Source organism: Limanda limanda, chromosome 2 (assembly GCF_963576545.1).
Source record: "Limanda limanda chromosome 2, fLimLim1.1, whole genome shotgun sequence".
Classification (NCBI taxonomy): domain Eukaryota; kingdom Metazoa; phylum Chordata; class Actinopteri; order Pleuronectiformes; family Pleuronectidae; genus Limanda; species Limanda limanda.
Genome location: NC_083637.1, coordinates 12743875 through 12770557, shown reverse-complemented (window position 1 = coordinate 12770557; position 26683 = coordinate 12743875). Strand labels below are relative to the sequence as shown.

At 43.8% G+C, this 26683-nt stretch overlaps 1 protein-coding gene across 1 annotated transcript; it reads left to right on the top strand.

Moving 5' to 3' along the window:
* Window positions 1–1139: 1139 nt before the first annotated feature.
* Window positions 1140–22013, top strand: mxd4 (MAX dimerization protein 4). Its single transcript, XM_061083842.1, has 6 exons — window positions 1140–1397; window positions 1916–2015; window positions 5536–5565; window positions 18031–18145; window positions 19996–20158; window positions 21617–22013. Exons 1-6 carry the CDS (start codon window positions 1334–1336, stop codon window positions 21775–21777), a joined length of 633 nt encoding a protein of 210 aa, XP_060939825.1. The 5' UTR covers window positions 1140–1333; the 3' UTR covers window positions 21778–22013.
* The last annotated feature ends 4670 nt before the right edge of the window (window positions 22014–26683 follow it).

Sequence of the window (26683 nt, the reverse complement as noted above, 5' to 3'; positions counted from 1 at the left end):
CCACGGTTCAGCTGCATGAGCACCACACGGCTCAGGGTCTGCAGCCAGAACCAGGCAACGTTCAGGGTTTCGCTTCGGCTGGGAGATTCCCTCTGAGCTTCAAGATGAATACTATTAACAGAAGATGCTTTTAAGGACTTAAGATTTGACTCGACTAAATAATTAAAAAACAATCATAACCCAGTTTGACAACAGGACGGCAACAAGCAAATCTTTAGGCCTAAAAATAATTTTCATTCCATCAATTTTGTTCTCCTCATTTAAAGTTTGGTTTCGAGAAAGCAAGACATTGATGGAAAATGTCCACAACATGTCTTGAATTAAAATGACTAAATAAAAAACAATTAAAATGATTAAAGATACCTGGTTTTCAATCTATATTATAGCCATTTATTGTGTCTTCTTTAACCACATCTCAGAAATAAAAGCGCAGGTGAAATGATCAATATTCTGTGGATGGTGGTGCACACCCAGTTTTGTACACACAGGCAGTGTGAGCTGCAAAATGATGATTCTGTTCTCTCTCCGGCTGTGGTTAGTTTTAACTGTGCATTCATGCTCATGACATTCTTCTATAAATGTTCATATCATAACAGTCAATGGGAAATTTCATATAAAATGCATTTTGCAGCTTTTTGTTCGAACGTGCAAATAACACAAACATATTGCAGCTCATCACCCAGTGAAGCTTGTGCCTGATGTTAGCAGCGAATGAAAAACACTTCCAGCAGATTATCGCTGACGTGTATAACAGAGTCTTTATGGACGTTACGCGTTTATTTCACGGTTCAAATCCAGAACTCGCACTTTAGAGAAGTTTTCACATCAACCACAGCGACGCCCCAAGTTCAGCCGCGAAGCACACGCCCACAATCCCCTCCCCAGCCAATCAGAGCCCGTTCGCCCCCGCGTCACACCAATCGGCCACGGAGGGGGGCGGGCGACCCAGGCTGTTGCTAGGGTATGTCCCTGTTGACTTGTTCTGTCCCGTCGCACCAATCAAACCGATCCCAGCCCGCCCATTGGCTGGAGCACATCCGGAGTGCCGTCCCGCAGGCTGCTCCCATTGGTCGAGCCGTGTGTCCGTCACCGGGCTGAGTTGTAGGCAGCCTGCTGTTGATAGAGTAGTTTGGAGTCACCAGGACTCACAAGTGAAAACAGCAGCGAGCTCACATCTCTCATCCACCACTGCTTCTTCTTCTTTTTTCTTTCTATCATTTCGGCTGCGGCTACTTCCCGACTCGCACATTCATGTAAATACATCATTTTTTTTGGGTCTTTTTTTCCTATTTCTTTAAATAACAAAAGAAGAAGAAGAAGAAGAAGGAAGAAGATGGAACTTAACTCTCTGTTAATTCTGCTGGAGGCGGCAGAATACCTGGAGAGGAGAGACAGAGGTAACAGCCGACTGACAGCACCGTGACAGCCACTGCTGCTGCCGATCCCTGTAGCGGACCACCTCCCGCTGGGAAAGGGGGGGGGGGGCAGCTAGCTTAGCTTAGTAAAGTTTTAAACAGTGGCCACAGTGCAGGTATGATGTCACTGCTTGTGGACGGTGGTGGGATGTGGAGCAGAGGCGATGGGGGGGGGGGGGGAGAGAACCAGTGTTATTCCCAGTGCAGAGGGGGTCACGTGTCTCCGGGGACATGTGTAGAGACGAGGGACAGATCCGTGGGACAAGCCTGACATTGACAACAGCATCATAATGACGTGTAGTCAGCGTTAGCTACACAATGCTACGTGTTGTGTGTCAGTTTTGCCTCTTTAGCTGTGTCGTGTCAAACCATTCCCCCCACCCCCCCACTCTCAAATGGCCCCATTGGGAAGATGACTTTTTCTTCCACGATGAAGGAACTAAACTCAGTGTGTGTGTGTGTGTGTGTTGCGTGTGTGTGTGTGTGTGTCCTGTCACCAGAGGCAGAACACGGCTACGCGTCCGTGTTACCGTTCAGCAGCGACTTCTCCCGAAAGAAAACGAAAGCGTCGCCAATTTCCAGAAAGAATCACAACAATAGGTAAATATGTCTGCCTCTTTTTTTTTTTTTTTTTTTGTTATTATTTTTTTTCTTCTCACCCTAGCCCATACACTCACCCCACCCCCCGTTGTGTGTTTTTTTTGACACACACACACACACACACACACTGTTTTCATGCCTGGGTTGGGCTCTCTCTCTCTCCTCTGTTTTGGTCTCTCCGATAAACACTGCCACGCGTACACTGTCAACTCTGCTGCTCCCACTCTCTGCTTCACACACGCACACACACACACGCACACGCACACACACACACACACACACACACACACACACTCCTACACACACACACACACTCCTAAAACAAAAACCCCTCCCCACGCTGATACGAAACACTGTCGATACGTACAGAAGCTGTCGTGATCACATGTTTTCACTTGTGCAAAACTTTGATTTGTGTGTGTTTGTGTGTGTTTGTGTGTGTTCGATGTGAAAGTACACGTTCCCTTCTGATCAGCTCGACTCTTCTCCCAGTATTTAGGCGTTTCTGCAAGAGCTCGCAATTTCCTTCCATGCTGTCACTTTGCATTTGTAAACACGTTTTTTTTTTTTGAACTTAAGTTTTTATTAAACTTTTCTTAGGCATGGTACATGGCAAATTAAACATGTTTCTTTATGCAGGAACAAGTAGTATATGGTTGAGAATTTACTAATAACAGACTTCGCACATATTTGTCTCAAAAATACGCAGGTATTACAAAACAAAGTGAGTAGTACATAATGATATCCACTCATACCTTCATTGCATACCTGCACACACCACCATACATGATATAGCATACATCATGTAGACAAGTTGTTGAGGTATACAGTATTACAGGATCCCACTTGGGAGAAACACAGCAAAACAATAAAACCAGAGTTCTAGTGGGGATCATTATTTACCTTTATGTAATTACAAATGTAAACACGTTTCAGTTTGCATTTGGTCTATTTGAAAATCATACTGGTTCATATTTAATTCTCATCTCCATAATGAAAATGCCTGTCCAACTCCAGATCAGTCATAGGGCTCATAATTCATAACAACACTGTGGTGATACGGTCAGATCCTTAGTCCGATTCTCTCCTCCGCACGTGAGGAGGCTTCACTTTGCATCCATGCAAAAATATTCCAGGGTTATCTCTTACAAGGTTAATGAGTTCAGGTGAACTCATTCAAATGTCCATCAATTATTAGTGCTGTTTGATTTGTAGTGTCAGTGCAGTTTTATTCCTCAGAACTCTGGCACGTCAACATTAGAATATTAATGAAAAAAAAGCTATTGGGTAATATTAGTTTAGGGAAATGCAGTGAGCCTGGTTTCCTCTGTAGAGTCACATCATTTCACATCCAGCGTTTACAATCACTGTTGTAATTACACTCCTTGTGACGGCATATGGTTTTGCAAAATTGAAAGTTTATTTTTAGACAACCCCCCACGTCCGCGTTCCTCTCATTACTATCCCCAACAGACTAACATAGTTAAGTGTGTGTGGGTGAGGGGTGTGTGTGTGTGTGTGTGTGTGTGTATGTGGCAGGTGGGTGTGGTGGCTTAAACAGACACCTACACACACACACGGCGACAAACACTGGGTTCATGCAACAGACCTGCTTTTCCCTCCTTTTTTTTCTTCTCGCGGCTGTGAGTAAAAGGGGGCAAACTTCCTCATCTCCCTCTTTACTCTCAACAGGATGCTGGGGGGGGGGGGGGGTGGTTAGTGAATTAAAAACATATTTCATCTTGAACTGAAACCATATTCACAGTCTTACAGAAAACTGGTTGTTAGTTGAAAATTGCAAAGCTTTCTTTGTAGCATCAACAGCGTTTGATATCACCACCGAAACTTCAAATTAAGCAGATAGCATGTTTTGCAGTGGTGCATTATTCAGCTGCGAGTCTATTTCTGCACATACACAAAGAAGAACCCTGGTGGGATTCCCTTGTTTACTCGTAAGGCTGTTGTTATATCAAAACACTTCTTTAAAAAAAAAAAAAAAGAGCGAGACATCCAATTTTCCTGGTGAGACTTTTCCTGCTTCACCTCTCTCTCACACTTAGTATGACATTAAAAATATATAAATAGCTCTGATCATAAAGAAAAAGCCTGCCTAACTATTTTTGACATCCTTAAAATCTCTGACGTTTGTGTGGCGAAAAAAAATACACAGGGCTCTCTCTACACCAGTATGAGCACTTTTACATCCCATGTAGAAGGTGATAAAAAGCCAATTTACAGGCCATCAGGGACAAGTTTATGACATCAGACCACATAGTGCTTTGCATGCTACATCGCTCGTTTACATAACATGTAAAGGTGTGTGTGTGTTAACCTGGTGCTGTTATAGTTCCGTGTGGAGTCTCTTCCTGTGGAGGTCGTGTTATGATATCCTGGTCGTGCCCTGTGCTTGGCCTGGGACGTTCCCCTGCGGTTACTTTACTTCCTCCACCATGGATTAATGCTCATTGTCAGTCTTTTGAAGTGGGTTATTGGTTTGAAGAGTTTGTCCCCTTGTTGCATGGTCAACTGTAACTCTTTTTTGGGGGAGGGGGGGGGGTGGGGGTTGAACCGCTGCTGTGAAAGCTGGAGGGCTCCCGAACAGTTCAGGGAATCTGAAAAGGCTTGTTGTCAGTCTGGCCCTTTTTTTGTTTGTCGCTGTTTTTGTTTTTATTGCTCTGGTGGTATCCATGACGGCCTGGTGAACAGAGGGCCTGTTTCAGATGGGACTGCAGGGGCCCCCACCCCCCCACCGCTGCTCCCCGGCTGCACATCATAATAGAGAGTCTCCTCAGAATAGCCCACACACTGAGGAATTCTGTAGCGTCTAGGCCTCCCAGACGTCTGGGTGTGTTCTCATCCTATGTCCATGCTGCTGTTCAGTCAGCGTGCAGCAGCAACAACAGTGCGTGCGTGCTGTTTGTATGGGTGCTGGGCGAGCCAGCGGGGGCGGAGGAGTGTGTTGTGCAGTGTCACAGATGCCTCTCTCGCTCTCTCTCGCTCTCTCTCGCTCCCTCTCACTCTCTCTCTCTAGGCCATTTTTGACCTCTGGTCCTCGCTGACAAAATGTCACACATCACAGAGATTTTAAGCACAGAGCTTTGTTTTTGCATAGTTGTCATGGGTGTCTATTTTTTCTGAAGGTGTGACCAATTTTCCTGGAAGTCTGTGCCCTTAATTCACCCAATCAGAATTAATACGCAAGTAAACATGCAAGTGTCACATTACCATGTTTCTTTTCGTGCAGCGTTCCAAAGCCTTATAGGCTCCTGGAGGCAGAAAGGAAAGTAAAAGCTGATTTGTCCTTGTTTGATCTCTTGACATATTTTCCTTGAATGCTTCTCAGATCTGCTCTTACTTGGCGCTCTCTTCCAAATGTCTTTCTTTGATCTGTTTTACATCTACTAACCACGCCTCCCACGTAGGGATTATTTATTACATCCCAGCCTAACTGTTGTTATAGTATTCTTGGTACACGTGTTCTTGACGCTCATCTGTGTCCTCTGTCTGTTTGGCCTTTCAGATCGTCACACAACGAGCTGGAGAAACACAGGTAAGGTGGCATCTCAAGTTCTTTCACCTACCCCATCTCTCTCCATTTCATCTGATTTGTGCTCATATCTTTACTCAGCACAATTGAATTCCTAACATATTCGGTGAAGGGACGCTGGCTATAGGGGGGAAACCCCCCCCAGATATGTCTCTCTCAGTCAGAAGCAGCAGATTGGATCAGAGGTCATGTTCAAAGAGCCACAGATTTAATCAATTAATTCCCCGTGTCTCAAAACGGATAATAGGCCGGTTTCAAAGAGCGCCTTCGTGTCGATTGAGATCTGTCTCCATTTCACGGATGAAACTCGTTACCTTGTATGGAAGGGGAATCCTTTCAGTAATGTGATAATCCTGCCCATGCTGCAGGCGCAGGCGGGGGACTGACTCTGGCCCTCGCTTGTCATTTCTCCAAACGGAGGAGGCCAGAGACAACTCACACGCACTGGGATCTTGCTCTGCCACTCCCAGCATGCACTTCACTGCAACTCAGAAACATATTCCTTTTCCAACCTTCGGGGTACAGGGTTCAGCTCGTGGTGATGTGATACGCTTGCTCATTAGAGGCACAGACATCTGTTTTGACTTCATTAACAGAGGAGATGACTTCACATTGTCAGGAGGCCGAACCCGTATTGGATACACAACACAACCTAACTTCCGTAGAGTTTGGTCGATGCAGTAAAACATTTGATGGCAGTTTTGTTTTTGCATCAGTTACCTCAGCTGACTTGTCGAAAAACTGCCTGCCTGAGGATTTAGGGAAACAGCTGATGTGACTATCAGCATGTGAGCCGAGGCTGAGATGGGCGTGTTGGGCTGCGTGAGCGTGACACACTATCACACACGTTGATGGATTGGGTTTTGCCCGTCACATGTCTGCGAGTGAGTAATGGATGTGTTTAGGGGGAGAGAGAGAGAGAGAAGAGACAAGTGCAGACACGTTCCTCCCTGACCTGAGACACGGAGGAGGAGGCCGGGGTGTTGAGACACACCGGTTACCTCATGTCCAATGACGGGGTGTGGTGGCTGAGCAATAAAGTGAGTTCCAGTCAAACTGACAGTTCCATCAGAGTCTTCCATAATCAGTTTACTCACTTCCCTTGTCATCACTATGGCCCCATGTTTCTAAAAAAGACCATTTTTTTAAGACATTCAGTGCAGTGTCATCCCTGTAATGTTAAAACATGTGACTTCTCTCGCTTATTCTCTAAGATTTTAGCAGTGAAATGAAATGATCCTTAACACAAGTGAAACATTAATCTGTATTTTCATCTTGTCCTTATTTCCCCTGTTTGTTTTTCCACCCGTGACCGTTTTTAAGGAGACATTTCAACCTACCAATTTGTAAAAAAGAGGCCCGGCAATGACAAGGTATCATTGTGATCTTTTACAACATAATGCATCCTGATTCAAACCCTGTCTGGACCTGTGTCTTCAAATAACATTGTCATTACTCCAACATGCAGGTGTTAAAGGTTGAAACTGTGTCTTCAGGCTTTGGCATGATCATCTATTAGGCAGTCGTATGTAGCGTATATTTATCTACAGTATAGTTTTTACGGATGTAACAATTCTTCATTAAAATGTTGTTTATATGTATTTTAGTTTCTTCAGATCCACTTTACCTGTGGCTTGGTTCGTCTCTGCTATAACTCCTGGTGCAAACAACATTAGCCAGATTAGCCAGTCAGCTGTTTATTTCCTTCCACAGTTTGTATTGGTCCCTAGCAATACATTACATATATTTATTTGTGTTTGCTGAATAATGTGAATAGAACTTTAATACATTACCTCAACCGTGAACACAATTTAAGCCTGAGTCACATCAGGTAGACTTTCATCGGCAATGATAGTGAAAACAACAACTCCCATGATCCCTTTTGCGTAAATTCTCGGTTTTACATCGCATGGTGAATTTTGGGAGGTTTTGTGACAAAACAATCAATCTATAAGACATAACTGTACGTTATAACAAGTAACAATGTTTTGTCCGATTTTGTAGACCAAACGTTTAATTTCGGACAAAAAAACGACACAAAATCTATTATTTCCAGGCCCACTGTTTTGCTATATTGATTGAAACGATAGCAACATTTTTCTTTTTCCGCCTCCTCGGATGATCGCAGACTGTCTGCCTGTCTGCTGCTGATTCATATCAAAACCAAAAGTCCTGCTGTCCTGTCCAACCAGTTTAATGGCCGAGTGACTAGTTTGGAAAATTCTCTCCATGCCCTGTTCAGCCCTGTTTCCTTGAGTTCCACATCCCTCACACCCCTCAGACAACCAGGTGCTGACTCACTGTCTTTGTTTGGTCATGTGTTTGTGTGTTTGGTACAGACACATCCTTCTACTAAATAGTCCCAAGGCTGACAGGATGACTGATGCATGCCATTTCTTGAGAATAGTCAAATAGTTGTTAGGGCTGTACCCAATAAAGAATCTTGTGAGGGGTGCGCCCAATAGCTCACCTGGTTGAGCAGGTATGGACACTTGAGGCTTTAACAAATCTCTTGAGTGGACGGCCGTACGTACAGGTGTGACACACCAGATACTCAATGAGGAAACAATTAGATCCGAACTCGCACGCGTAAGTCTACATTCTTTTCGCAGTGTTTATGCTAGTGTGTCCTGAAGGAACGCCCACTCAAGTACTCATTAATTCGCAATATCAAATTGCTTTATTCTGGTTTTGTCTACGTTTCCTGATAAACCCAAACATCTTGAAACATTAGACCTCTTGGGTGAACTGGTTTAGCTGGAACATGATGAAGAATAAAAGCCAGTGTTGTTTTATTTTCTTCTTTTAATTTCTGGCAGACATTCATATTGGAGGAGCATGTTTACAACAACACACTTGGTCTTGATGTACGTGTGTATATTGGAATGTAGCGAGACCAGATCACATGTGGTCCCTTCAGTCGCGTTAAGGGACACAGTCATATCCCGAGTGTGAAGTGATGTATTTAGAGCTGTCCACTCGGGACTGGATCAACCGAGACGCACGTTATTGCCAGGTATGAACAGGGCCTGAGTCAGGTGTCTGGCCGGGAGCCAGCCTTGTCCCACAGGGGTTTTCTGTCCTCACACAACCTCCTTATCTGCTGCAGCCCGAGCTCAGCTGTGACAGCTCTGCACAGACCTTCTGAAGGGTGACTCTGCAGCTTTTTTCTTCCCCCCTCTGATCATTGCATCGACACAGGACAGAGCCGCAGAGCATCAGCTTGACATTTCTGTGAAACCGAATGCTTCTGTGTGGTTGCTCTCCGCTGGCATTGCTTCCTTCCCATTTCTGACTTAAGCCGCCGCTCATCACGCCTGTGACGACTCGTGCGTGCCACAAGTTTCCTTTTCTCGTTATGCCAAGAAATTGTGAAAGTATAGACGTTTTTTCGTTTCCCACATATCGTTTGTTGACAGGAAATCCGTGCCCAGTGGCATGAGGCTTGGGCAACTGTTGCGTTTGCAGCGCTTACCTCGATTGAGCAAAGGATTTACAGATCTATTTTTAACTCTCCAGTGGCCACGCGATCAGGTGCTCTCATTTTCATTTCTGCAGATTGATTTCAACAAACGGCCTTTTACCGTAAGCAGCACAGCGTATCCCACCGCGGATAATGTGCAGCAACTGTGCAACACCTCTTGAACTTGACTCTAAATTTACACAAACTTCATGGACACAGGAGCAGACTCTCGGTTTGTCACGGTCTAATGTTCTCTTTAATTAAATTTACTCTCAGTGTCTCCTACTCCAAGCTGTGATGAATGACTTATTTGGTTTTGAAGAGCTCTCTCCCATTGGGTGAAGTATATCAATGTGCGTGTGAGTGTGTGTGTGTGTGTGTGTGTGTGTGTGTGTGTGTGTGTGTGTGTGTGTGTGTGTGTGTGTGTGTGTGTGTGTGTGTGTGTGTGTGTGTGTGTGTGTGTGTGTGTGTGTGTGTGTGTGTGTGTGTGTGTGTGTGTGTGTGTGTGTGTGTGTGTGTGTGTGTGTGTGTCAAAGGCCGGGCAGCAGCAGCAGTACCTTACTGAGCTGTTTGAGTTATGGCAGTGGGAGGGAGAGACATCCACGGCCCTGTTACTTCACCTCTTTACGTTCTATTCTTTGTCTCCTTTTTTCTCCAGAGACCACATCTGTTTTTTCTGTTATCTTGTTTCCCCTTACTCCTCATTTTTGCCCTCTAAAAGTGTCTGAGTCAGCAGAAACCTGAGGCACTTCAGAGGAGAAAGCTCCTCTGGCAAAAACTCATCTTTGCCCGTTTCCACTCTTTTGAGGTATGAGTCTTTTTTAAGTGGAGGAGTTTCGAAGGACATTATATTGTGGATTGTAAACTGCACAGCCTAAGTTAGCTTATTATGTCGTCATCATGCTTTTAAACGTTATCTTTTTTACTTGAATTAATTTCATGTTTGCCTCTTACGGGCTATGAGATAAAAACTTTTTTTTTTTAAAGTGCTGGGAGTTTCATTTTTGCTTTTAAGTTTTGGCTTTGCTGTGACATTCACAAGCTCACATTGCTTTTGTCTTTAACTTCCTCAAATACCACACTGTCAGTTGCATTCCTCAGTTGTGTGACTTTAGCTGCTAGTTAACCACCAGTAATGACAGATGAGTTGTGCTCTGTAATCTGTAGCTAAATTTATATTCAACATTGAATTGGTGAATGCTGATCAAACTTTAAAGTGGACTTTGGTTGTGCCACATAGATAAAATATATATAATTTTATATCAAAATAAAGTGAATACATGTAAGACTGCAACACATTTTTATTATTGATCAACAATTAGTCTGCAGATAATTTCTTTGGTTGGTAAAATGTCACAGAACAGACATAAATGTGAATCAAAAATGTCCTACAGCTCAAACTGACATTTTAAAAAGCTTATTTCGTTTGCCAATCAGTGGTAACTGTTATTAGAGGGAAAAAAAACCTGACATATTTTATATCATATTTATCATGAAAAGCTTTACAGATACATTTTTAGCTAATGATTTAGTGATTGCCTCTGTCAGGCTAATGTAGTGAGTAAAAAAGATTAAAATAGCAACAATTTGATCAATTTGATGAAAGAACACGGAATCTAATACGAATTAAGTAATCCTTTTTATTATTATAACCTGCCATGGACTAATACAACTACATACTACATATAAATGGGATATCTGTTCCCTCCTGATTTCTGTAGTCAGATGTGTTCAACATTCTCTGAAGTTAGTGTGGCTGTGGCCTCAGGAAAGTCTGCTTTGTAACTAATGAAAGACTCTACAATAAGAGACGTGCCACAGCTGGAGGTCAGTGGCAGAGGTCACATGAAATTTCTCCACCCTGAGGTCACCAGGTGCTGAGAGGTTCTTCAACTTCTCAGGTTAGACTGGCTGTGGTTACTGCACGTCTACTATGTGGACAATTGTGTTTGCATGAGGCCTGCAGGGTAATGTGCACTGGCTTTTTGTGCATTTGTAACCTCACAAAGACACTATTTGAGTATGTGAATGAGACTTGCGTAGACCTACATTGAGGTGAGAACATTCCTTTCCCTCTCAGGTGTTGCTGCTGCAGGCTTCTTCCCTTTCTGTGTCAGTAACTCGATTCTCTGCTGGAAAGAAGCTGATGCTCCTAAAAGACAACGTAGGATGCACCTTAACGAGGTGTTTGCACGGCTTTTGTTTATTATATATAAACAATAAAAAGAGTGCAGTGAATAGGAGGAGAGCAGGAGGGAACGTGAGTGGACTGAACCAGGCGGAGGCGAAGACATTCTTGAGCGCTGTGGAAGGGAGGGACGGGAGTCAGCGTAGGACGTGGCTGCTCCGAGTGCCGAGCAGGCAGCTTGAAATTCAGGTCAGCGAAGTATGCAGACATACACTGGAATGTGCAGTTAAGAAAGAGGGGGGGTTTAGGGGGGGGAGGCTGTGGGTGGATGGGGGGTCACAAAACTGGCCGAATATTAATAGAATGCTTTGCAGATGCATCCATGTTCGCCTTTGCTTGTTTTGGATCTCAAGCGAATATCTGTTTGACTATGGATTGAATATTGAAAAGATTAGAGCCGCAGGCATTCTGTCATTTGTCAATCTGTTCTCTTCCCTCCTTTATTCTCTAAAGTTGTATTACGTTCCAAAACACAGGTGTCAACCTTTTTTCGGCTTGTGACCGTTAAAAAGATTCCTCGTCACAAGTTGCATCAGTCTGAGGGTTGTGACTTACAGCTCAACCCAAGTTTTCTCCCTCATGTAAAGTTTGAGGAAATTGCACAGTGTTTTTTTTTCTTTGGCATCTCACAACCTCTGCGATTTTAAGGCGGGTCCAGATCCTCAAGCACGCTGCTCCTCACAGGAGTAAACAGCCAAACTTTTTACACTCAACACGGAAGCTGGAATCCTCTTTCAAGGATCATTATAAAACCAGTCAGGGGGGGGATGTGGTTATTGAGCTCGCTGAACTTGTCCCTGCTAGTCTGTCCGACATTTCAAATGTATGCAGCAGCAAGGCAGCAAATGTCCAGGTCCCTCATTGGTGAAATGTATCAGAGATGCACCCAGGGAGGCCTTTGGGTTTCACCCTCTCACGCGCTCTGCTCTTTAAATTCTATTTGACATCTGTTTTCTTGTAACACCAATGTAAGCTGGCTGTGCTGAGGAAGGGATTTTGTAATGATCCAATGCTCGCTCAGGGGATTGTTTCGGTGCACGAGAAAAAAAAAAAAAAAGCCTAATTACCAGGCATTCCCTCGCACACCCAGTGGAAATTCCAGTTGGTTTTAAGGAAATGCTACTACTATGAGTGCACAACAACTGCCTAATTCTGTAGTTTCCTGTTGTTTAGTCACCAGCTAGGCATGCTCCTCTTTCTTCAGACTAATTGTGCGAGTAGTGTAACTCGGTCCCTCCCTCCGTCCTTGCTGATGTTGTGGTGTATTCCAAGTTTCTGTTTGCGTGTAAGAGCAGTCACATGAGACCGAACTCCATGATCCTGCTGTTTATGGGAGACTTCTGTCTCACCTCGCCTTGTCACTCACCACTGTGGGCGGGTGTGGCTTCCTCGACGGCAGAAAACAAATACAGTTTGTCCCAGACGACTGACGTTGCATATCAGCAGGATAAAAAAAAAAAAGCCTCTTGTGTTTCCCTGTGCGTGAGTCCCTGGTGTCACATGTCTCTCCAGCGTGGGCACCGTGGCAACTCCCTCTGCCAGTTTCACTTGACCTGCTCTTAATGCTCTTATTTGTCTACCCTCTTGTTTTTTCGGAGACGGCACATCAGATCTCTGTTAAAAGTAAACATGTTCAGGGTAGGGCTGGGAGGTGACAGCGAGACTGATGAAGTGGGCCGCTGAAAGGCCTAGTGTATGTGTGTGTGTGTGTGTGTGTGTGTGTGTGTGTGTGTGTGTGTGTGTGTGTGTGTGTGTGTTGTGTTTGGCCTCTGAGGCCCCTCACCACCTCAAACCTCCCTCCATCTGCCTCGTTACTCCCCAGAAGCCTGCCAGCCAGATGTGGAGCCACTCCGCTGGCAACCCCAAATTCCACCACCTCACCATGGTGATCCACACTCACACAACGCAGACCCCACTTTCACTCGACTGAACAGAGCTGCGCTGTAAACAGGCGGCCAGATGCAGAAAGTTTCTGCTTTGAAAAAGTTCAGGGGTCGTATTTGTGACCTTTTCTAAATTTTAGAATAACTTTTTAGAAGCCAGTGTCACTAAATGCCTGTCCATACAGGATAAAGAAATACAGTTGGCACTTTTTATAAATAGAAAGAAACATTCATGTCAGTAATTGTAAGAGAGTTATAACCAAATCAATTCTAGAAACCCTAGAACATTATCAATATACAAGTTCAGTCAAAAGATAACCAAACTTATTTGGAAGGCAAATAATTATATTAATACCCAAACTGAACAAATTTATTTGAAACTAACCCTGAAAGTGAGCGAATCCAAACTGTTGGTAATAATCCCTGATAGTGGATTTGTGCAAAACTGTTGATAACGAAAGTAGGTAAACCTTATCTTTAGTGATGTTGCTGCATCTCATGATCTCAGCAATAAACCTGATGAGTCATTATACCTGATAAGAAATATGGCCAAAACTATAAAATGAATTGTAATGAGTTTGAATATTGATTTTAACCCTTAAACTAAATAGAACATTTTGAATTTGAAGGCCAAACCTCTGCATTTTGAGATTAACTCTTCACTGAGTCGTCTTAAAGCCGAGTCGACCTGGCAGCCTGTCTTCCACGCTGCTGTCAAGTCAAAACAACACCACAGGCCGAGTCAGCTCCGGCAGTGGTGTCTCCTGATGACCCTTGACCTTGCTGGAGCGGGTTTGGCTCGGTGCCAGACAAGCCACTCAGTGCTGTGCGTATGGGTTGAGGAATGCGCTGGGCTGCAGCAAGCTCATTAGACAGTGCAGTGAGTGAAGGGCTGTTGTTTGTGCTAGACTTCTCAGGCCCTGCACCAGGTTTTTTCAAAAATGTGTGCCGATAGATTCACGTCCCGACCCACTGGATGGCAGTAGGACTAATGTCCTCATAATGCTGTGTGTGAACCATTAGGTGTGTGTTGACTCTGTTAAAACTGGTTATCTGCATACACAAGGTGCTGCAGCTACACTTCTCTCTTTTGAAAACAACATGCTTCCTCTCCTTCAGAGTCCCAAAGTGTGACCAGGTCTGTGAGAAAGGCCTGGTCTGTGCCCAGTAACCTTGGAGCTAAGTCAGCAGTTTGAAAAGCTTGCTCCAGTTTCAGCAGCGTGCAGCTTTCTGAGCAAAAGTCCCTTTTCTGTTTTCTCCTATGTCTCTGCCGAGGGAAGAGGGAAGAGGAGGGGGAAGGAAGGGCCAGAGATCAGACACAAATCATCCCGTGCTACTTCTCACGTGAGAACAGTCAGGTGCTCATTTCTCTGCAGACAGGACTCCAGAGAAAATCAGATTGCAGGTTTACTATAACATCCTAAACTTCAGAGGAATTACAGTCCAATGCTTTTGCAGATTTTAGAGATCAAATGCTGATGTTAGAGCATAACACTGTGTGTTTCTAGTAAATGTCGCATGCAGTTGCTTTTGCACTTGCTGACTTACAAACCAGAAATTTGCCATTACAGTCCCGCACTGTGACACTATTCATGACTGGGATATCAAAGATGCTCCTATTTTCAACCCAGACAAATTGGAAAATGTCATGTGATACAGAGCCATGCGAACTGTATGCTCTCTATCAACGTTCACATTCGTCTGGCGCTGCACTTTGCATGGCTGTTTGAGGCAATTTGATAAACATTGCGTGACCAGGGCTTGGCTTAGGAATAACAAATGGGAGTGAGGGAGGGTCCTAACTCCAAATCAGCTGTGCACTCTTGAAGAAAAACAGTGAGTGTTTCTCTCGGCAGGGTGACACGTGCTGCTGGGGGGGGGGGGATGCTGTCAGGGACACACTGTCAGGCTTAACCAGGTCGTGCTTTATAGATATGCGTCATAGGCATGAAGCTACACATGCTCGAGGCAGTTGATCAATCACAACCATAGTTGTCTTTTAAAGGAGTTATTTTTGGGACATGCATGTATTTGCCTGAAGACAATATAATAAATATGTAGCAACAACCAGCAGCTGTATAGATTAGCATTAAAAGTGGCACGGGGAAACAGCTAGCCTGAAGGTTAAAACATCTTTTTACCAGCAAAAAAAGATGTTCTAAAACTCACCACCACATCTTATTGCAACGTTATAACAACTTTCTTTATCGGCTAAAACAGTATATATATTTTTTTTGTTTTCATCGTATATTATTTTGATTATATTAACATTGTTCTGTGCACATCTCCTGAAATAGCCGGTATGCTTTTCTTCCAGGTCAGCATATTCGATTGTTGAGTGACAAGTTGTATGCTTTTCATTTCGGGCGAGTGAAAAGAGGCAGTATATATCTGAAAGGTTGACGGCTAAACAGTGGAGACATTCATCTTTATTTTCATGTGGTTAAAAGCAGCAGTGAAGGTGCATCTGTGCACATTTCTGCACGCTGCATGCCAGGTCAAATATGCGGCGAGCATACAGGTGGGGCCTGTGATGAGGCCTGTGAAGTTTTGTTCGGGGGGGGGAGAAGGTGGGTTGCCAGGCAGAATATTTGGGGGAAACGCCTTGTTTTTGTTTTTCATTACAAGAGAGGGAGAGGGGGGAGAGCAGGGGGGGGGGAAGGGGACAAGATGGTTGCCCATTGGCTCGAGTTACCCCTTGGATCATGTGTATGGAGTGCTGCCTGGTGCAGCTGAGCACACTGCACTCAAAGAGCCCTTTTTTCAACCCGAGAGAAAGTCATCCACTCGCTCAGACCCCACTCCCTTCCAAAAAACCACCCCTCTCCCCCCTGGGCTGCAGACCCCCAGCTCCTTCCTGCCTGCTTCCCCCCTGGCCGGACTCCAAGTGCTTCATGTGGCTGGGGCTGGGGCAGGTTGGAGGTGGGCCCCCCCCCACCCCCCCCACCCCCCCCCACCCCTGTCCTCAGAAGACACTTGTTTTCCAGTGGGATGAGGGTGTGTTGATGTTGGCAGGGTGGAGTAGAGGGGCGGAGGAGGGGGTTCGGCGGATGGGGGGGAAAGCTGGAGGCTGCCCCCTGGGAGAGGAGGAAAGAAAAGAACGAGTGCACTTTCACACGCCCTTTTTTTGGGAAATGCCTGTATGCACCTGTAGAGAGGTAGACATGGTTTTGAGGATATTCTTGTTGATATTTTCAATCAAAATCAAATTAGCTTTGAATATCTGGTGTGTTTTTACAGCTACAATCAAATTAAAGATGCGTTTTTCATTTAGGACCTTGGGTTATTATGTGTAGTCCCTGACACTGTCTTGTTACCCACAGGCCGTCCTCAGCTGAACTCTAAATGAAACAGTCAGTGCTAGTCAGATTTTCTTACTTTATGTGAAAAACACAGGTGACGCCCTTCCTAAAAAGAAAAGAAAACAGGGAAAAGACTGAGCCTGTGTAAAGATCGCGTCCTTGTGCACTGGCTGTGGTCTCCTGTGTGCTCGGCTCCGCAGCCGGTCTCCAGAGGGCTTCGCTTCTCTTATTAGGCGGATGGTCGTTGCAGCGATGGCCAACGGAGACCTTGCATTGTCGGAGTATGTTTACCGTTCAGCCGGAGTTAGCCAAAGGAACCGGAGAAAAGGGGAAGGCTAGCTCAGAACAAAGGAACGGTTCATGGACTAGCCTGACTAATGGAGGATTGAAAGGCCTTTATGAACAAAGTTGAATGGCCCAAGGACAGAGACGGGAGGTAATCTGCTGATTAAAAAAAAATGTTGTGAATAAAAGCAGCCCTTTACAATATCCATACAAAGTCACTGCATGACCACGCAGAGATCAGCTTTGTTTTGTTGCCACTATCACTGCATTAAACAGCTAAATGCTGCCTCCAGTGAGTGTTTACTTGGCAGTTCAGGGTCGCTGGCCTGCGGGACTTTGGCAAGGAAGCAGTGTTTTCTGAGGTCAGGATTTGTCATCAGTTTAGCCGTTCAGGACAGATGAGGAACTTCTCATGGCCGTCATTTTGGTCGGTGATGGTTTTTTGCACCTGGTGACTGTGGAGTTCATAGACTGTATACAAAGATGGATGAAAACTCTCCACTTCCTCTCACTACCCAGAAATCAAACTAAAATATCTGAATGCTGCCGATACAGGCACTCAACCGATCAGCAGTTAGTCTCATCTGTCAATCATGACATTTCACACTGTTCTTTTTGCATGAAATAACTGATTAAAACCAAATTTACGATTCAAGATTCAAGATTCAAGATTTTTATTGTCAAATGAACAGAGATAACATGAAGTAGTCACTGTCAATGAAATGCTTGGGTCACACACTCTCTTTAAGCAATGCTCAGTAATTTCAACCCAAAAAATTTCAACCCAAAAAACTTGGACATACATCCGTGTGATTAAAACTACCTAAAATGACAGAAACCATCCTATGGCATATACTAGGATAAGCCACAATGTGATGAGCAAGACGTTTCTGGCTTCACTTTTAGCGAGCAGTCATGTCATATCTTTATTTTACAGTCTGTGGTTGAGGTTAAAGCCTCTTTGAAGTTTTTGCAAACCTTGTTGGCCCCATTTTATTTTGAAATGCCGGGGTTGCATCGCAGTATGGATGGGTCGTCAAAAACAGCAGCAGACAAAATGTTGCAAACACTTATTGTCAATTACAGGATATGCGTTTTGAGATGTGCCACTATTACTGATACGGAGCTAAATCCCTGAGATCGTTTTGAAATGAATACACCATTTTAAATAGAAAACATATGAGTATGGTTGTTTCCAGACTATATGAGCATCAGCATTTGTTTGTGCACTTCAGGGATGTGTGGTTATGCTCTTTTCAGTGTGTTTGTGTTGGTACCTTCCTTCTCTCCGACCTTTTTCTGCTGGTTGATTTTGTGCTGACTCACCTCGTGCTTGTGTGTTTGCAGACGTGCCAAACTACGGCTGTACCTGGATCAGTTGAAGAAGCTTGTGCCTTTGGGTCCAGACAGCACGAGACACACCACACTGAGCTTGCTGAAAAGGGCCAGGATGCACATCAAGGTACTAAAAGAACAGCTGGGTGGAAAAAAACAACACTTAAGATGACAGCCATTTTTGATAAGATGGCCTGTTCAGAGCCATAATTCATTTTGACAAGAACAACTAGAATCAATTAATCGATTGTCATTGATCAAGCAAAACCTTTTTTGGCAAAGAAAATGCAATTTAAAAACACCACCGTGAGAGAGTTTTTACTATTTCTGACAATTAAGATCAAATAATCAATTCCTCACAAACAATAATTGAAAGACGACTCAAACTTCTTGTGAAAAAAAAATGTTGTTTGCTGTTCTAGTGTAGACTAAAAATAGATTCAGTTCTCCTTGAGCTTCTCGTGCACCCAACTCACGCTCTCTGGTTTTCTCCTTCGCCTGCTTTAAGTGGGGTATTGTTTGCTAATCTTTCAATCAGAGGTGTGCAGGGGATGCCTGAAAAAAAAGCTCCCAAGCCTGAAAGAAAAAGAAAAAAACTCCCATACCTCACAAATGAGTTAACAAAGTGGAATAACATAGTACATTTGGTGGCTGATCTTTTGATATGTCAGAGATAATTGGATGTTTGCTTTGTTTAAGCCTGACTCCTCTTCCACGGTTCACGTTTCAGCTCACAAACACAAGTGGTATTAAAAATACCTGTCATGTAGCAGATGAGAAGAAAATATAAAAACAGTTTCGGACATGCTTCACTGATCTTACTGTTTACCAGCAGCAACAGTGTGGTGGGTGGAAAATCCAGAAGTCACAAGGTTTAACCCTTCATTTCCTGTTTATCATGCACGTCCTCTCTGCACCAAGTCTCGTTACTGTGTTGTCTTCTCGGATCACAAGGGACCACGTTTGACACGGCTCCGCTTTGATTCACCACCGAAAACGTTCATATGCTAACATGGAGCAAGATCTGATCCCACGCTGAGTCAGACTGTTACCAGATCTGACATTTCATTTTTGCTTTCTAACCTCACGCAGTCATTTGGCCACTTCCTCATGTGGAAATTTTACAGTTGTTGAATAGACTCCTGTGACCCTGGCTGAGGTCTGATTGATAGGAATTGATAGATAGCAAGTATTAGTAGCATCATCTGCATGATAAGGTGAGGTTTATTTAGTTAAGATTTTTTTGTTAGGTTCCACTTAGGTTTTTTTTTACTTTTCTTTATGAGACAAGATTATTATTTATGCTACGCCTCCACTCATCTTATTTGATATGATTGCCACATGCTGGAAATATTAATGTGTGGGATTCTATTTCTGAGTCACCGTAAATTTTGGATTTCGACTGCAAGATTTACAAAATGCATTACGTGAGAGTGAATGATCTGACCCGAAAGAAAATTCCCAAACTTACCTTTAAGGGGAACTTGTGCATAATTTCAAATGTTTCAATTGTTCAATTTCAACTCCTCAAGAAACCAAATTTGAAATCACTAGATCTGGATTTGTATGTGGATCTGCAGTAAACTGCACACAATCATGGATGTCATCCCCCTAAATATGCCTGATTTGTTCCAAAAGGATATAAGATATTAACTCTGAGAAATCAATGAAGAAATTTAAATAAAACAGCCCATCTCACAATGTCAAAGAAAGTTTGCCCCTTTCTCTGGATCGTAATGTTATTTTTCTTGGCCAATGTCTTCCCACCAAGTTTTTTGGAATTGGGTTCAATAGTTTTTATGTCATCCTGCTGACAAACAAACAAATGGACAGGGGAGAAACCATCACCTCCTTGGGTGAGGTATTGAAGGGTAAATAATATTCGTACAGTATACAGGTGTACACACTACTACAGGTGGACGTGTTGGTTTCCAGTGGACATTATGTCTGACTCTTGTGTTGTTTTCTTCCGAGCAGAAGCTGGAGGAGCAGGACAAGAAGGCTCTGAATGTGAAGGAGCAGCTGCAGAGAGAGCACCGCTACCTCAAACGCCGCCTGGAGCAGCTCTCCGTGTCCGGGTCTGTGGAGCGCCTCCGCACTGACAGCTTGGGCTCCACCATCTCCACCGACTCCGAGCAAGGTGAGCTGGCTTCAAACAGTAAACCCATGGTAGCAAATCATGGATCAACCCATCAGGGAAAAGACGTATTTGTTCTGATCAGAAGCAAAATCCATACGTCATTTTCTGGAATACATAAAGACGTGTATCCCACATTGTTATGTCCTGTTACGTCAGCTCTACTGTGCCATTCAGACAGATCTGTGCTTTGTTGTGGTCAGAGCTTTATTTAACTATGACTATTAATGTAAACAAAATGGAGATCCGCTCTGGCGACTGGTCTTGTCATGGACGTTGTTAGTTCACAATCTATTCACAGATAACCTCTCAACACGACACTATCAGTGTGTTCATCCACATGGACCTAGTCACAGCTGTCTGGATGTTTGGCTGTTTGCATTCCTCCCCCTGTTCACCGATAAACCTTGAGCCACATGATTGGTAGCCCCCCCGGCCTTGTTTCAGGTGATGGACCCAGGTTAAAGGCTAATACCTAAACAGCCTTGTCTAGTTTCATCTGCAGAAATGACATAAATAGTCAGTCATTAAATTTTGAATTCAGCCGGTTGTACTGTATATTTACTAATCCTGGATGCAGTTGTTTATCAGGGTCCCTACGGTCATGAAAAACCTGGAAAAGTCATGGAATTGTTAAATGTTAACTTCCAGGCCTGGAAAAGTGCTTGAAAAAAATTAAATCTCAAAAGTTTTGGAGAAGTCATGGAAATTTGTTACATTCATATTTTCATGTCGTTCATTAACGCTGAGTTTTAAATGATTCATATGCTTTTAAAAGAAATACGCTCAAAATATACGCAAGCATACTCTCTGATACTAATTGAAAAGTTCGGTGGAGAAACAGGCAGGATAATGCACTATGCCATGGAAGTGTAGATTTAACCATACTTGGCTACAAATGGAAAAGTACATGCCATGGGTTACAACAGACAAAGACCTTAATCAAACTATTGTCTCATTCATTTGTGTAATTCAAGGTATACTGTATGCTTTGAAATTCTCATTGTTAGCTTAAATCCTAAATTTTGTCACTTTTTCATGTATACACCGAGATCTCACAAAATGTTTGGTTATGGAAATTGTATACTGTATGCTTTGAAATTCTCATTGTTAGCTTAAATCCTAAATTTTGTCACTTTTTCATGTATACACCGAGATCTCACAAAATGTTTGGTTATGGAAATTTGGTTTAAAATTATTGAAAAGTCATGGAAAAGTCATGGAAATCCATTGGTCAAAATGTGTATAAACCCTGGTTTATCAGTGGATTGGGATTTAGCTGTGGAGACACAGAGATCTGCCTGTCTCTCCAGGGTTAATGGCCGCCGACATCCAGGTTTAGTCCACAGGCTCCCTAATAAACATGCCCACGGTTCGGTGGAAATAAACAGGTTTCTCCCTCTTGCTCTGTTTTCAAACAGTGCTGAAAATAACCCCGTGTGTTTTCTTTTCTGTTTGCAGATGTGGACATCGAGGGCATGGAGTTCACCCCCGGCGAGGCGGACAGCTTGGATAGTATTAGCGACGTGGAGGAAGAGGACCACTACAGCCTCCAGAGCAGCTCCAGCGACACCAGCTACACAGCCACACATTCCCACAGACTGCAGCCGCACCACTGTTAGACCCGGCGTGACCATCCCACTCCCAGCCAGCTTCCTCACCTGTGCGTCCCTCCTCTCACCTCGCCCTCCCCCCCGACCAGTTTGCCATCGCCGCCCACTACCTACGTCAGACCAGTCCACCGCGGCGGCACACCCTGAACCAGTTCCTCCTTTCCTGGCCCTGGGTTTCCAGGAAGCACATGGGGCTAAAAAGCCACTCGATCCTTCCTGACCCCCCACCCTGACCACTGACCTCACAACCCCTACCTAGTGTTGCAACAGGCTCAGACAGAGCAGAGCAGAGCTTGTGGTTTCTATATGGGTCTTGTGTGGTGTGCGTTTGACAGCTTTGACTTGTTGATCAGGATTTTTTTGTGTGTGTGTGTTTGTCTGTGTAAAAAGGTTAAGAGACGTCAGAAACTAAATCTAAGTTTCACATCATCTTCACTCAGCAATCATACACAGACAAGGCTTTGCACTAAGTTTGTGATGTTACTGCCAAAGCACTTCTGTTTGTTCTGCAACATCGGGACCTCCAAAGCTATTTTAAATTACAAAATATCTTCCTTTTACACAATTAGATTTACAGGACTCGCTTTTGCAGATTTCCTGCTTGTTTATTGAAACATTCTGCAGCTGAAAAATTAGTCAAAGCTTAAAAAAACAGTTTGACGTTTTGAGAAACTTGCTTATTTATTTTTTTAATGTGAGAATCAGACACAGTTAGCGCAGCTTAGCATATAGACTGGACACGAGTGAACATAGATAAACCTGTAAAAAGCTAAATACCTGTGACCAGCACCTGTAAAACTCATTAGCAAATCACATGTTGTTTGTTTTACACTGATAAGAACTCTAGTGTAAATCCTGAGAAGTTGCTGTGGGTCATGTGGAAAATCCTGGTCATAAAACAGTCAGGCACATGATCCGGACTGATAAGGAGTCAGACACATGACGCTGCCAAAAAACTGCAACTAACATTTTTATATTTAGCTTGCACAGACTTTAAAAGCTTTAGAGGTGCTTGAAGCTGGGTTTCTTTAGCTGTGGACAGAGCCAGGTTAGCTTTTTCTAGTCTTTGCTAAGCTAAGATAAACTGTGTAGATTCCTATTCACCACACAGGCTTGGGAACTGCATCATTTTTAGTATCTAATTCTTACCAAGAAAGCAAATAAGCGTGTTTCCCAAATTGTGGAATTATTCATTTGTGTGCTGCTTCTGCAACAGCAAAAATAGAACTTTTTCCAACAGCTACTTTTGTACACGATTAACATCCTCACAACCAAACGTGGCCGATTTTTGGCCAAAGACAAACTGAAAAGGTTTCAGAGCTGTAGCAGAGAAGAAAGGATGTGAAAAGATGAACAGTTACTGTCCAAAACCTCCATGTGTCCCTCTGGCTGGGTCGCCTAACCACTCCTCCACACTACTGACCACTACACTATACCACCCTATTATGTGGATGGACTACTATGTCTAAAAAACAAGGAGTTGCCTCGAAACTCAAACTCTACTCTTTAAAGATTGGTCTAAATCTTTTGTCTCAGTAGCGAATTGATGTAGCAATAAATACACGAGGCGGGTGCTTCCACTGAGAAATGACACTGGTGGAACAGGAGGTCTCACATCAGAGCTTTTTACTTCACCTGTAGATGGTGAGTGGGTGAATTGCAGAGAGAGGATCCACAGAAAAAGAGGGGCAGCTTTCCTTTTTCTTTTTCACCAATGGATCCTTCTCTTTTCTCCGGGCCCACAATCCCATCTACCCAGCATCTTTCTACAGCTCTGTTACTTTTTCAAGCAGTGTGTGTGTTTGTGTTTGTGCTTGTGTGTTTTTTTTCCCGCTCTGATTAACAAGTCAAAGCTGTAAATGTCGGAAAAAAAAAGGTCAAATTAAAAAAGGACCAGCTCTAATGAGTAGAAAGTAGAACCTTAACAATATCCAGTTGTGAACTTTTAATTTCTATAACAAAAACTAATTCTGATTTTCTCTCTCTCTCTCTGCTAAACCTTACGTATTTTTGGAGCTTCTCGGCGCCGCTGGAGACCGACGAGGATAAGATTCCTCTCCGACTTGTCTTTAACCTTATGCACAATCGTCACCATTCACAGACGAGTCCTGTTGCTCTCTGACAAGTCCGAGTCTCCTCAGTCTCTTCAGAGCTCGGCGTCCCGACGCTTCAAAAACAAAAAGGGCCGAACCCCCCCGTGGCAGGTCTGACCAAAAAAAACTAAAAACGACCAGACTCGAAAGAAAACAAACAAAAAAAAACTTGCATACGAAAGAAGCTACTCGTCACTAAAAGTGAATCTAGCCAGTGTAGTCTATATTTCTTGTATAAAATTTTGTATTATATTTTCCTAAATGTGCTCTTGTAATGAAAAGACAAAAAAGAGTTGAGTATATCTATCTATAAATATATATATATATATATGTTTGTGTGAATGTGTGTGTGTGAGAAAGAGAGAGAGATAGACAGACAGGCTTGTTGAAGGGAGAGTGGGGGCATGGTGGCTGATACACTGGCCCCCCCCTCCCTTGGTTGACTCTCCTGCTGTCATTCTGTGCCTTGGTGAGCCTCCCTCATCCCCCCGTCCCCCTCCCACCTCCCCAACCTGCAGTCCCTGCTCAGGTCAGTCACACTCCCCTCCTCTTCATCATCTCGTCGTCCCTCTTCTTCCTCCTCCTCCTCTGGCGGTGCTGAAATGCCAAAACACTTCCAGGAGCGTGAAGACAAGGCCGCATTAAGAATAAAGACATCAATGAAACGCCCCTCCAGTCTCTACTGAGTAGCCGCTGTTGTATGACATCCTGTCCAGGCACTATCCCCCCCCCCAGCCCACTCCTCTTGACGCCCAATCATCTGCCAGTGTCGCCACTGTCCCGGAAAAAAAAACCACACACTGGTAATCTCCCATGGCAGCTTCCAGTCGCCCCCCCCCCCCTCGAATGGTCATCAACAGGGTTCAAAACTTTTTGCGCTTGAGGCATGTGTCTATTTTTTTTTGTTGTTGTCATTTTACTATTGTTTTTATGTTGATTACTGTGTGTTTGTTCAGTGGGAGTCCCTGGGAGACGAGCGATAAAAAAAAGATTAATCCAATCGATGGCAGCTTAAGGTGTTATCCTCCACGCTCCCAGCGGTCCGGCCCCAGAATAGTGTTACCCGTTGATCAGGGGACCTCTTGAGACACAGCAATATTACCATCTTGTGCTTTCTGAGGGAGGGAGAGGGGGGAGGGGGGGGGGGGGGGGGGTTATTGAGACAAGCAGGTGGTTTTGCTTTCGACTCTGTGGTGCATTCGTTTCGGTGACCAACTTTCTTTTGTTTTGATGAATTTTACATCCTACCTGCACTCTCTCTCTCTCTCTCTCCACTCACTGCAGCAGGGCAAAAAATTTACGAGAGAAGGAAAACAAACGAAAACCCTATTTCTTTCGGGAAAGGTCGTTTTTCTCTCCGTCATCAAGAGTTTACATTCATGTCCAAGAATTTTTACCTGACTGTTTGTAGCATAAATGTCCTATTTGTTGGTCAAATGAACAACTGAGTAAACCATATTGATGGCATATGATTATTCTCTTGCACAGAACCTCCCAGTGAGAAAGATGAGTGGGATGAGCTGAGGGCCAGATATGAGATTATTCATACAAATGTACTTAGCACACATTCAACATGAGTGTGTTATGGTGGTTAAACATTTAGTTTGAATGCTGGACAGGTGGCGTTAATGGAAATTCTTCAAATATAAATAAATGTGCCTTTGAAAACGTTATTTCCTTAGAAGAAACAGAGAAAGCGGAGATTGTACCAATTAATGAGGACTGTCTGATCAGTTATTTTCAACCCTAACAGAAGATGTTACTGCTTCTTTTCTCAAAACAAAAGTTGAGGCTTGTGTCGAAAGAGTTGACAGGAATCCTCATTGAACTCGGAACAAAAGAAAGATCAAAGCAGAACTTCCACACAGAGACGGGTTCAGTTTTACAGACTTCAGAGATCGGGGCAGACCAGGTTTGATGTTTTCTTTCTTTTGCTGTTGCACAGAGATTTACTTCAGTGTGTTGGGTTTGTTTTTTTTTCTTCCCTTTTTTCTCAAAAGAGCACCAAAGCACAGCGTGATGTTTGGGGAAGTCAGAATGCAGAGAGAGAGAGAGAAACAGGGTGTCTGGGTAGTGGGATGAAACCAGGGTGAAGCAGAGAAGCTCCGGCAAGGCAGAGGTTCGACGCCCTCGCATCCCAGAGCCCGCTGAGCAATGGTGCTTTTTTACAAAAACAACTTCCATGAAATTTTATTCCTGCCAAATGAAGAGTCACTTTTTCCGTGCTGAATGATTAGTAAAGAGTTTATGTAATTCCAGCAGAATAGCTTTAACTACTTGTAGGCTTTAGGTCAGCTTTGCGCTTCCTGGTCCTGGACTCCAGCCTTTATGTCTTTTCTTCTTGTTATGTATCGAGTGACGCTCGCTCCACAGGAAGCGTTGCATCAACATTTCGGTTCATCTCTTCCTCCTGCTCTCGAGGAGCGAGAGGTGGATGGGATTCAGTGGAGAAGAGGATGGTGGGAGTTTGCTCAGGCTGACATACTGTGCAGAGTAGGGAGAGTTCTGTGCCAGAGACCTGTGAATATGTTCCTTTTAGCGGATGTGTAACATGCATTCAGAAGATGTTATATAAGTTCCTTTTGTTTTGTGCGTGCGAGTGCGTGTACACGAGTACCTGGTGCTGGCTATGTTTAGCAAACACTTGAAGGTCTTGTGCATTCTCTCATTGTAATATAATTAAAATGTTTTATACGTAAAGATGCCTCAGCCTCGTTATTAACCTGCAAAATGATTTCAACACTCTGCAGAACAACAGGTTTTCTTACTGAGAGGGAAATAGAAACTGACAACCGTCAACTGCCAAAAACAAAGCAGCAGGA

Bases quoted from the DNA above. Each gene is read 5' to 3' on its own strand.
- mxd4 (XM_061083842.1), top strand. From the start codon at position 1,334: ATGGAACTTAACTCTCTGTTAATTCTGCTGGAGGCGGCAGAATACCTG. The intron at 5,566-18,030 runs GTAAGGTGGCAT...GTGTGTTTGCAG, and splicing joins AACGAGCTGGAGAAACACAG to ACGTGCCAAACTACGGCTGT. The intron at 18,146-19,995 runs GTACTAAAAGAA...TCTTCCGAGCAG, and splicing joins GGGCCAGGATGCACATCAAG to AAGCTGGAGGAGCAGGACAA.